This window comes from Aspergillus karnatakaensis (assembly GCF_047715665.1).
Source record: "Aspergillus karnatakaensis strain CBS 102800 unplaced genomic scaffold BJY04scaffold_20, whole genome shotgun sequence".
NCBI classification, from domain to species: domain Eukaryota; kingdom Fungi; phylum Ascomycota; class Eurotiomycetes; order Eurotiales; family Aspergillaceae; genus Aspergillus; species Aspergillus karnatakaensis.
This window is the reverse complement of record NW_027395732.1, coordinates 65,693-76,406: the sequence shown is the minus strand read 5'-3', so window position 1 is coordinate 76,406 and position 10,714 is coordinate 65,693. Positions and strand designations below refer to the sequence as shown.

Sequence of the window (10,714 nt, the reverse complement as noted above, 5' to 3'; positions counted from 1 at the left end):
GTCTTATGACTGTAAAGCAAAAGGCTATAGTTGTTGATGCAAGATTGTGTGGCAGTGAGCAATGTGGTCCTACGGAACGAGATAAGACATGTCCAGTAAAATACCATAACAATAATAGAAAGAGCCGCAGTTCGTATTTGGCTGCAGAAACTGTACATCGTCACTCGCTGGATTCATTTTCAACATACGAGAACTGTGATTTTTCATATTTCAACTGATTGAGGCTTGGGAACTGGACAACGATAGGCGAACGTGTTTCATCATCTACTTTGATCTCTATAGGATGGGCGATCATTGGCATAGTTTAGGGCTCACGATACGAGCTGTGGCATATAAATAGCCTATTTGATAGCTCTCAATTCTAGTAAGGGATATAATTAGCTATATATCAAACCTTCATATTTCGTTTGGGCCTTGCTAGAGGGATATAAAAACCACCCTTTGCTCCCGCAGATCTGCTCAAGTCCACAGCTCCAATTGCCAACTCCACATCACAATCAATACTCATTATCCCGCAACAAAACTTCAATCCATCTATCTCAGCCATGAAGGCCTTCCTCTGTGTTAGCATCCTCAGTGCCTTTCTCGGCCTCGGAATGACCGCAATGGCTCTACCCCAACGTTCCTCGACCGAGAGTACTGAAGATACTGATACGACCACCATTGAAGATAGCTTTGCGACTCCCACTGCAAGTGGCTTCCCTACTGCGAGCACTCCGGGCCCCGCGACCACAAATGTCCCCTCGCTTACTGAGGACGACCTGAACTCCCTCCCCCTCATCCCGGTTGCAGGGGATGACTCTGTGGCGATTGTACAAGTCAGCAATAGTTCGCTGCTGGAGACACACCCTGAAGTTGCTGTGGAGCCCGAGATTGGGCTTCCTGAGATTCCTTCAGTGAGTCCCCTCCTACACTTTGTTCCAGGGACGCATTATTACACGTCCAATCCACGCTTCCAGAGTTCACTGACAAATGACAGAATATCACCCGACGCGACCAGTGCGTTGGAGGGCCATTCTCTTCCCCGCTCACCCCATGGACAAACGTAAAGCTGCTCGCAGATCGCGTGTGTGAGTTCTGGTTCCCGGATAACAAGGTCTTCTACACGTAAGTAGGATGTCAAACATCCATCACCATCCTAAACATATTACTTGGCACAACAGATGCTAACGGTATATAATACGAACAATCCAGACCCGCCCCCCTTCCCGCACCCGGCTACGTCCTCGTTCGCATCCCCTTCGGCTCCTCCCTCCCCACGTTGAACGTCAGATACCAGGTTAAGAACCCTGCGCCGGTCACGGATTTCTTTACACCGCTCACGAGCACCATCTGCAAGAAGCGGTTCGATAGTATCCTAGCCTTTGCTATTTCCCCGGGGAACTTCCAGTGTCCGGCGCCGCCGAATGTCCATGCGGGCAATGACTGTGATGTTACCAGCCGCGCGGCCTGTTTCTCGTTCTATCTGAATTAGCTGGTTTGGTCTTCTTTCTTTTTCTATTCCACGAGACGTGCAAGTCTCCATACCTTGAAGTATCATACACCCTTCACTCTTTCCTCTGATGAACTAGTACTTTATCTCCTGTTTTCCGCGTGATTAATTGAGTTTTTACACGTCTGTCGCCCTTCCAGAATGACAATCCTTGCTTTCTTTCCTATCCTTGCCCTTCCACAATACTGTGTGATTTATTATCCTCTCAACACTCATTTAACCAGGACAATCGTTAGTCAATAGTGCAATGAACTTTGATTCTATACACAGGCGTAGTTCAGGGCTACTAGCAAAGCTATAAAACCATCCCCGTATTCCCTAGTAGCCCAACTATAGATCTCCTTATGGTACAGGATTTCCTTAACAGGACCCTGAGTGACGCAAAGTCTTTACGCAGTACTACGTGTGGAGCGGGGATGCTAGAATTGGGCCCGGGCAAATTGCGGATGACTTGCCTTTGACGCGGAGCCAGCATACAAAGTTAAGACAAAGACAAATTGGTGTTAATTCGAAACTAGCTTATCTAGATGGCTTGGCTCTGCTCTGGGTATTGATTTGCTTTGTCACACACTTGCGCGTGAAACCACGACTGCTGTTCTAGCCTGGGTACCACTATCGCAGGCCCTGAACCCATTAAACATGTACCTCTGATAGTCTTTCTTCTACTGTGTAATAGCCCTGACTGTTATATTCAAGGTTTCATGTTGTGTGATTATTAGCTATGGCTTAGTGGCTTTATCTAAGACGCTTGAAGAGCCCCTGGAGAAAATGGTCTGTACCCTAATAGTATATTCTGAGGCTATATATGGCAAGCTTGCCCTTAAATCTGGCTTAGTTAATCTGGTTCCCAGCCACGGAGTTACCGTCCATCACTTTGTGTTGGGAAAGCCCAATATTTACACCGACGCCAAAGCTACATACCCCGCTAAAATGGACCAGGAGCATGCCAGCCTTAACATAATCTACGACCTTGCGAGTCTCTCCAAGCTCTTTATAGTGGATTTAGTTCTATAATAAGTCAATACCGGGCGCCTCAGCCTAAATAACACCGTTGCGTCCTATCTACCTAAATTTGCCGCGAGTGGGAAAGAGGATATAATGATCCTGGATCTTCTCACGCACACGAGTGGTCTTTTCTCACTCCCAAATCCGGATCTCCGCCGAGTGGAGTACGCAACCATTGATGACCGCGTCGATACCCTCCTCGACCTCCCGCCGCGAATCACGCGCGGCACGGCGCTCATCTACTCGGACATCGACTACATGGCCCTCCGCTACCCCCTCGAGTGTGTCACGGGTACCGAACTGTCTCGCTATCTCCAGCAATAGCAGCAAGGCCCAGTCCTTGGCTTTTCTGAGTCCCGCCTAGAAGCGGCTTCTTAAGAATTTCAATGTAATTATAAGCGACATTGACGATGTGGTTGAAGAGGAGGTAGGTGGAGCGGAGTGTGAATAGGGGAACGACCCTAGTATAAAATACTGCAGTTAGTACGTGTGGTTCTGCGTGGGTGACTTGTTGTAAAGACATACCATGACAGTGCGATGGAATATAGATCCAAATTCTCGCAGAAACCAGCTTGCTGTAGCATGATCCTTAGCGTCGAGGGACAAACTCTAACCAGCATGACGCATTCCTGCCGTGCTTCAGGTACAGCGCGGGCGCCTAGGCGGGTAAGAGAGAGCATTGTGGAGAGAAAAGCGAGTTGTATGCTCTGCCACTCGAATAGGAGGAATTCTTCATTTCAGTGGAATGTGGGATGCCGGTGCTGCGTTAAGGTTCGTCCGGTTAGCTCCTCTCGTTGGGATAAGGGCGAGGAAAAGGGGATGTACATAATCAATCCTATCCCAGATTCTATTCATTGTGGTCTCGGTGTCCTGATCTCATTGCGGTCGTGAACTGTAGTCGGAGACTGCACTGCTCAGGTGAACGGATAGGTCTACCGTTGGTTTCCCCCTCACTGGGCACTTGGCGCACCTGGGTCCGCACACACTCCACCTCACCGTTGATGCAGTTGGAGCAGGGAGACTGCCGATCGCAACGAATCTGGAAGATTCACTGGAAAGAATCGAAAGCAGGACTTAGGTCTGTCAAAGTCCTGATCTTTTTAGAATGACAATTGTCACACTAATCAGGGTTAGTCAGGATTCTCCATACCCAAGCTGACGACACTTACTGCCGGAAGCACACGCTCTTTTACCATCTCCTGGTACATCAAATGTCGCATTAATTGACTAAAGGGCAGGGATCTGACCGGGTCGAAGTCCTCGATCTCAAAGTTTACTCTTGAATGAGGAATCTTATCTGCAATCCTCCACTAGTCCGGGGGCTAGTCCAGGGGCTAGGTCTGCATGGTTAATCTCTGGCCAATGACAGAGGAGATGAATTTGCAGGGCATCGTGTAATCTAGTTACAGTTTTGATACTGTCTTGTCCAGCATATCCCTCATCTCCGTCCTGGGAAACTCGGGGTTGGAACTTGAATCCAGCTGTTCTGCCGTGCGCTCCCATGCCCACTTTTGCTGCAGACTCTCCTCCAATTTTCCTTCCAGCATATCAACCACGTACTTGCCAATAACTGGGAAGAACTTGAAGCCGTGGAAAGATCCACACGTGGCGACGTACAATCCCTTCGCCGCGGAATGCGGAGAGATGATGAAATCCCCAGTTGGAGTGAAGGCATCCCTGATTCGTGTCAGTAGCTGTTCATTGCAAGCACAAGATGAGTAACTGACCAGCAAATTCTGAACTTCTCCATTGACCATTTGGCCGTGGGAGATCCGTAGAACATACGAGCTGAGTATCGCACATCGTCCTTGATCTTCTGCGAGACATTCCACTGCTCGTAGTCGTGTGCTACAGGCGGCGCAGAGACGAAACGACCAGGAACAACCTCTTGCGTGTTGCTGAAGATGGTTCGCCCCCACCATTTCAATTGCTTTTCTGGTGTTGGGGGAAGAGTGCCCAGGAACGGTCCTACATGTTCAGTCAACTCCACAATCCATAGCCAGATCGGTAAACGTACCTTTATCTGCAGAGTATCCTTGAAATCCCACAGGCATTGCCGCAAACCTTTTATAGGAGTCCGAATCGAGGGTGACCATACCCGTCGCGATTCCACCTGCGACAATCCGCGGTCCAGCGCAGAGATCTGGCTTCCCAGTTGCAACCGCGCTCTGCTCCAGCAGCTTCGCTGTGAATGCGCCCGTGGAAAGAATAACATCGGAAGCCTTGATCTCCTGCCCAGTCTTGCTCTTCACACCCGAGCAATTCCCCTGTGCGTCGAAGATCAAAGTCTCGACATCGGCTTGCACATATTTGACCCCCAACCTGATCGCCTCCCTGGTCACAGCGCGCAGACAATCCCCCGCAGCACCCCACCCGCTTGTCTTGTTAATCAAGACCTCCTTGGCGTCTGTGTAGTCTGCCTTCTCAAACAACCCACCATACAACTTCTTCGCCTCGTCAAGCGGCACAGCTGCAATTTCCGCTTTGCGACCGAGCTTCTTGTAATTGTTTACCACTTCCTGCGCGTAATCATCGCGACAGACCCAGTACACGCCCGTCTCGTGGAAATAGGGCTTCCATAACGGATCGTTGTTGAAGATATCTTGGGCTTCAAGCGCTAGTCGGCAGTATAGGATGTCGCTGTAGTCGGCGCGCACAACTTTATTCCAATCCCAGGATGCGGCGACGCGGGATTCAGCGTCGAAGGCGTCGCGGTCGACGATTGTCACCGAGGCTTTGGGGTTGGCTTTGATGAGGTAGTATGCGGTTGAGACGCCGAAGATGCCGGCGCCGAGTATGAGGTAGGAGGGAGTGGGAGTGGTGGTCGTCATTGTCCTTGTGAATATTGTTTTTGAGATTTAACTATCTATTCAGAAAAGACATGCTGGTGGGAATGGACAAGGTATACACTTTTATCCTCCCTCTACGGAGTCGGAGCCGTGATGAGGGGTGACTGCGTCTTCTTTCCGGCGGAAAGGTCACTGCCCGCCGGAAAACCCCACCTAACGATTTCTTGGAGTGTTATCCATCCTCCTTCATAAACCGAGCTCCAAGCCAGCTGCAATCACGGCAAAATTGTTACTCCTCACACAGCGCTAAGATCAGTCAACTCCCAGTGCCTCGACTGATCGTGCCATCTGTGGAGATCGAAAGGTGGGATCTTCAACCGGCGGACTATTGACATTGGTAAAAAGTGGAGGACCGGGGGTAATGCAGATACGAGCCGGTATCTTCGGGATCCGGCTCCGGAGTGTTCTTATCAGGCTTACTCCACACAATTACGTCTCGAACCTTGTATACATGCGGCGTGAATCAGCATGGGTTCAAGGACAGGACAATCTCAAGATGCTCTTCGCCACCTCACACCCATTACTTGGGACGGTCACAGGCAGGCAGAATGACGGTGTGGCACAGTTCCTCGGTCTCAAGTATGCCACTGTCCAAGAACGATTCGCTCACTCTGAGCTATTCCAACCCACGGCGAAGGGGATGGTTGACGCAACCAGAATAAAGTACGCTCGGGTATTCCTTACCCTGTGGCAGCGTGAGACTTGCTTACCATGGCGCAGCACCTGCCCGATTTCACCAGCAAATGGCTTCGACCTGGAAAGCTCTTTGATTGGGAAGAAATTGGATTTTGAATATACCCCGAAGCCATGCGGCACCGATGGTCTGAACCTCAACATCAGTGTACCATTAGCATACGCCGCCGATAGAAGTGATAAGCTCTTGCCAGTTCTCGTGTTTATTCATGGCGGCGGTTTCTCCATCGGATCGAATTGGTACCCTCAGTACAACCAAGCGGCGTTTGTGCGTTTGTCTGTAAGGGTTGGGCATCCGGTGGTTGCTGTAAATCTGGGGTAAGGCACTCACGAATTTGTATAGATACCGAGAGGTCTAACCACATATCATTCGTAGCTACCGTATTGGCATCACTAGCTTCGTCACATTGACGTCGATGAGAAAAGCTGGATATCCTACAAACCGCGGGCTGGTGGATCAGAAGAACGGCCCACGTTGGATGAGCTGGGGGATGATTAGTGGCTGGATGCCCTGACAAACACGAGTACCGAGGAATTGTAGTCGCGGAGCTCCTCCGCTATTCGAGCTGGCGCAGTCATTGATGTAGCGGTCATCCCGCACGCAGTCACCTTTGACTCGCTGGAAACGCAGAGCTACAGTCTCTTTCCCGGAAAAGGTGATGCAGCCGTCTCTTTACTGTAGACAGCAACTGTGACGTTCGTACCCTGCACCTCTCTCATACACTCAAAGCTAACGGACTCCAAAGTCTTCAATCGCTACTATCCTTTCTCTCTTGCACAAGATCAAAGACATCTGCTCCCGTTTTCGAAACGTCACACATACAGGGCTTGATGGCGCAGACGGACCCCTACCCAAGGAGTTCCTGGCCCACTACAACATCACAGAAACCACCTCCGACACCGATGCCCTTTCCCTAATCCTCAACTTCCTAATGACATCCAATTCCATGCCCCCTCGCTCGTCGTCGCAACTCAGTGGCCAAGCACTACCGTAGGACACTTTGACGAAGGAAACCCCTGGCCTGGTCCGTTTGCCGGAAAGGCATCTCACCTCTTAGACATCGCGTACCTGTGGCAGAACTACAACCCGCATCTTAGTAGCCAGCAGCGTGCTGTCGCCGAAGCGTTTGCGAGAGACGTTATCCGGTACACAGCGGGTGTGAATGATTTACCGCGTTGGGGGAGTAGTCAACACGCGACGAGTAGTATTCCCGAGGTGATGCAGTCACTGAACCACCTTGTCGCTGCGCGAAAGGTGCTGTACTTGGGTATTAGCGGCACCCCTGCTTGGGTTGTTGTCAAACTTGGGGGTGGAACTGAAGAGATTGGTGCCTGACGGGATTGACAGTATGTCTTGTGGCGGTGGCTGAAATGATAGCTGGCTAACAGTGCTTTACAGTCTATTTCGATAGCATCAGAGGCGAGCAGTTGGACATTGCAATTGAGAATATGAATCTCCATGGGAGGATTGGTGAGTCTACGAGCACGCGCGATGGGCACCATATGCTAACATGCACAGTTGCTTGTGGCTTCATATCTCAGTACAAAAAGCCGCCGAGCGAGCAGTATGGTATTCGCAACACGGGGCAAGTAGTAGGAAAGCAGCTTACATGGAGAGGGTTCAACATGGCTGATCGTGTCTTTGGGGCCCAATACTACGAAGAGCACGTCGAGACCGTGCAGAGCTGGATCGCCGACGGGAGCTTTGACCCGGTCATGAGTATTACCAAGGGCATTGACAACGCAGCTACTGGCCTGGTGGAACTCTTCGAAGGGAGGAATATAGGCAAGGCTGTACTGGATTTGGAGTATCTTAAAGCGGGAAAAGGACGTTGATCACGACAGATATTGAACGCGTTCACGTAGTAAATACACGGACATTGCGCGGCGATCAACGGGTGGTCGCACCGTCGCGTAGTCACTTGTCGCTCCAGGGAGGAGAGGAGAAAATATATAGCTGTGCCAGGGAGAAATATCAATACGTACATTCCATAATATCTTAATAGTGCCTGTTAGCATCGCATCACCACATAGACATAGCAGAACGACACACTTAGACTGCTTAACGGGTATTTAAGCGAAAAGCACTGCTATCACCTAATCACCTAGCATACGCAAGACGCAGCACTAATAACAAATTTAATATATATGCCAGCTCTTTTGAGTAGCAAATACATACGACCACAGGGTGTGGAGAACAGGGCTTCCCGTCCGCTCAGCCGTACTTAAGCCACACGCCGGTAGGTTAGTAGTATGGTGGGTGACCACATGCGAATCCCTACTGTTGTATGTTTTTTATCTTTTCCTTTTTGCTGCTGGTAGTGACTTCCAGGTGTCTTCTAACGTTTTAGAGCAAGAAATCGGTGAGATTCGGAATCGCAGACCCTGAGTGGCAGCTCCCCGACAGACCAGTGCATCACTCTGAGCCCCAATGCGATCTGACTAGGTATCGTAAGGTATCGTAAGTTACCGTACGTGGCATACTGGGCTGAGCCTGACCCAACAACTATCAACAGCTTATAAGTATAAGATCCTTGCTTATCGACTCTCTCCCACGCGTCTTTGTTTCAATCCGCAATGGCTAGGCGTTTACATGGCGCAATATCGTACAGGATCTTCTGGGTACGACTACGATCAACCCATTATAAGCCAAGCATAGCACTCACGCGTGCTCTTTCGGCAGACCACAAGGTGCCCGACACATGTGGATTGTTCAATTACACAACCGGACGATGGATGTATGTTGCGCTTGAAGGGCTCCCTCTTATCAAGAACCTCAACTAATGTCGAAATTCAGCTACAACGACGCGTTGAGACATCGCGAGCGAAGACGTGTTTTCAACGTCTCTGGTTTGAAGCGCCTTGCTGCCCTAGCAATTCAACAGAAGGAAGATGATATTGCTAGCTTTGAGAAGCTTGCTGAAGGAGGATTCAACCGAAGTTTCAAGATCACTATGTGAAACGGCTTCCAGTTTGTTGCGCGGATTCCTTACCCTGTCACCGAACCTAAATCCTTACTTGTTGCAAGTGAAGTTGTGATGATGGATTTCCTGCATTCTCATGGCTTTCTGGTCCCCAGGATCTTTGGTTACTCTACTGCTGCAGATAACCCTGCAGGCACAGAAGACATCTTCATGGAGCTCGTCCAAGGTCAAAACCTAGCTGATATCTGGTTTATGTTGTCTGAACAGCAGAGGATAATGCTGGTAACTAAGCTTGTGGAGCTAGAGTCTTGTCTATTTGCTTTATGGTTCCCAACAAGCGGCAGCCTTTATTACTACGATGACCTGCCAGCGCATGACAACCCCGTCATTGTCCCCAGCCCCAGCTCGACCCGTCGTTTCTGTATGGGCCCTGACACTTCGCTTGGTTTGTGGTACGGGCGAAGACTCAACTTATCAGTTGGGCGTGGACCATGTGAGCATCGTTCAAATCGAATGTCAAATGCAGCAGACGCTGACAGGTTATGCGATGAGACCGAGATTCTTTGGCAGTTCTCACTGCCGGGGCCAAAAAGGAGATCGCATACCTGAAGCAACATGGACGACCTCTTCAGCCATTTCAGCGACTCCGCAGAGAGATTTACAGTTACCAGGCCCAGTCTCATTTCGATCACATTTAAATTCTGGAGCGATACCTACAGATTGCCCCTCACCTGATACCACGAGATCGCTCTGCCCTTCTTCGTCCGATCCTCCGACATCCCGATCTACAACCGAACAATATATTCGTTTCCAGTAAGCTTGAAAGTACCGGGTTCATCGATTGGCAGCATAGCACGGTGCTCCCGTTATTTCTGCAATGCGGCATCCCACAAAGTCTCCAGAACTATGGTGACGAGGTTTCCGAATCACTGCAAATCCCTACTTTACCAAGGGATTTTACTGAAATGGAAGAGACAGAACGGCTCGAACATGCGGAAGCCTTCCGCAAGCGTCAATTACACTATTTATATGTAAGATTGACCGCGGATAGAAATGCTGAGCACTACAATGCCCTAGCCCACAGTTTCAGCACTTTAAGGCGGCGGATGTTCCATCACGCCAGTGACCCTTGGGAAGGCGACAATATATCCTTGAAAGCGGACTTGGTTAGACTGTCGCGAAACTGGGGAGAGATCAACCCGGATGCGAGCTCGCCTTGCCCGGTCGTCTTATCGGATGACGAATTGAGCGAGTGTCTGCGATTGGCAGAGGAACAATCAGATGCAGATGAACAACTCAAGGCTTGCCGCGAAGCAATTGGAGTAGGAGATGAGAAATGGGTGCCATTGCACAGTATAGCGAAGCGAAGGAACGCGAGAGGGAGTTGAAAGCGGACGCTCTCGACGCCGCTGAAACCGAGGAGGAGAGAGCTAGTGTTGAAGAAAATTGGATCTTCGACGAATTTTGTGAGGAGGATTACATGTAGTTGTCAGGCCACGCCCGGTTGGCTCTGCAGAAGTATCGATTCATAGCAAAGGTAATCAATCAATCTCTAGTGTGAACACTGTGGTCAAGGCAGATCTATGAACGAACTTGGCCGATCATTAACCAGCAGGACATTAGGAAAGAGGATTACCCTCATGGCTGATGATGAGAAGTCTTCTAACGTTACCAAAACAAAGCAGCTGAATCAATCAGATAGCCATAGAAGTGCCATTAATCAATTATTCTAGGTTATCTCGGGTCCTGTT

General features: G+C 49.8%; 5 protein-coding genes across 5 annotated transcripts; 3 read left to right on the top strand and 2 right to left on the bottom strand.

Annotated features, from left to right (window-relative positions):
• Positions 1-471: 471 nt before the first annotated feature.
• Positions 472-1,476, top strand: BJY04DRAFT_187260 (uncharacterized protein; the record flags this gene model as incomplete). Its single annotated transcript, XM_073711021.1, has 3 exons — positions 472-896; positions 980-1,107; positions 1,195-1,476. Coding segments are annotated over exons 1-3 (754 nt in total), but the record flags the coding sequence as incomplete, so codon positions are not given.
• A 1,307-nt stretch (positions 1,477-2,783) lies between these two features.
• On the bottom strand, positions 2,784-3,177 carry BJY04DRAFT_217462 (uncharacterized protein; the record flags this gene model as incomplete). The annotated part of the gene is made up of 2 exons (XM_073716054.1): positions 2,784-2,958; positions 3,023-3,177. The coding sequence occupies 2 exons, from the start codon at positions 3,175-3,177 to the stop codon at positions 2,784-2,786; spliced, it is 330 nt and encodes a 109-aa protein (XP_073571952.1).
• Positions 3,178-3,787: 610 nt separating this feature from the next.
• Positions 3,788-5,390, bottom strand: BJY04DRAFT_187259 (NAD(P)/FAD-dependent oxidoreductase). Its single transcript, XM_073711020.1, has 3 exons — positions 4,515-5,390; positions 4,225-4,465; positions 3,788-4,174 (listed from the first exon to the last, which is right to left on the bottom strand). The coding sequence occupies exons 1-3, from the start codon at positions 5,326-5,328 to the stop codon at positions 3,901-3,903; spliced, it is 1,329 nt and encodes a 442-aa protein (XP_073571951.1). The 5' UTR covers positions 5,329-5,390; the 3' UTR covers positions 3,788-3,900.
• Positions 5,391-5,842: 452 nt separating this feature from the next.
• BJY04DRAFT_217460 (uncharacterized protein) lies at positions 5,843-7,875 on the top strand (the record flags this gene model as incomplete). The annotated part of the gene is made up of 6 exons (XM_073716053.1): positions 5,843-6,009; positions 6,067-6,307; positions 6,786-7,014; positions 7,098-7,367; positions 7,439-7,510; positions 7,559-7,875. 6 exons carry the CDS (start codon positions 5,843-5,845, stop codon positions 7,873-7,875), a joined length of 1,296 nt encoding a protein of 431 aa, XP_073571950.1.
• A 741-nt stretch (positions 7,876-8,616) lies between these two features.
• Positions 8,617-10,449, top strand: BJY04DRAFT_207048 (uncharacterized protein; the record flags this gene model as incomplete). Its single annotated transcript, XM_073713804.1, has 6 exons — positions 8,617-8,777; positions 8,837-8,995; positions 9,068-9,408; positions 9,516-9,626; positions 9,708-10,285; positions 10,318-10,449. 6 exons carry the CDS (start codon positions 8,617-8,619, stop codon positions 10,447-10,449), a joined length of 1,482 nt encoding a protein of 493 aa, XP_073571949.1.
• Positions 10,450-10,714: the final 265 nt, after the last annotated feature.

Bases quoted from the DNA above. Each gene is read 5' to 3' on its own strand.
- BJY04DRAFT_187259 (XM_073711020.1), bottom strand. From the start codon at position 5,328: ATGACGACCACCACTCCCACTCCCTCCTACCTCATACTCGGCGCCGGC. The intron at 4,466-4,514 runs GTACGTTTACCG...CTGAACATGTAG, and splicing joins AGGATACTCTGCAGATAAAG to GACCGTTCCTGGGCACTCTT. The intron at 4,175-4,224 runs GTCAGTTACTCA...GACACGAATCAG, and splicing joins GAGAAGTTCAGAATTTGCTG to GGATGCCTTCACTCCAACTG.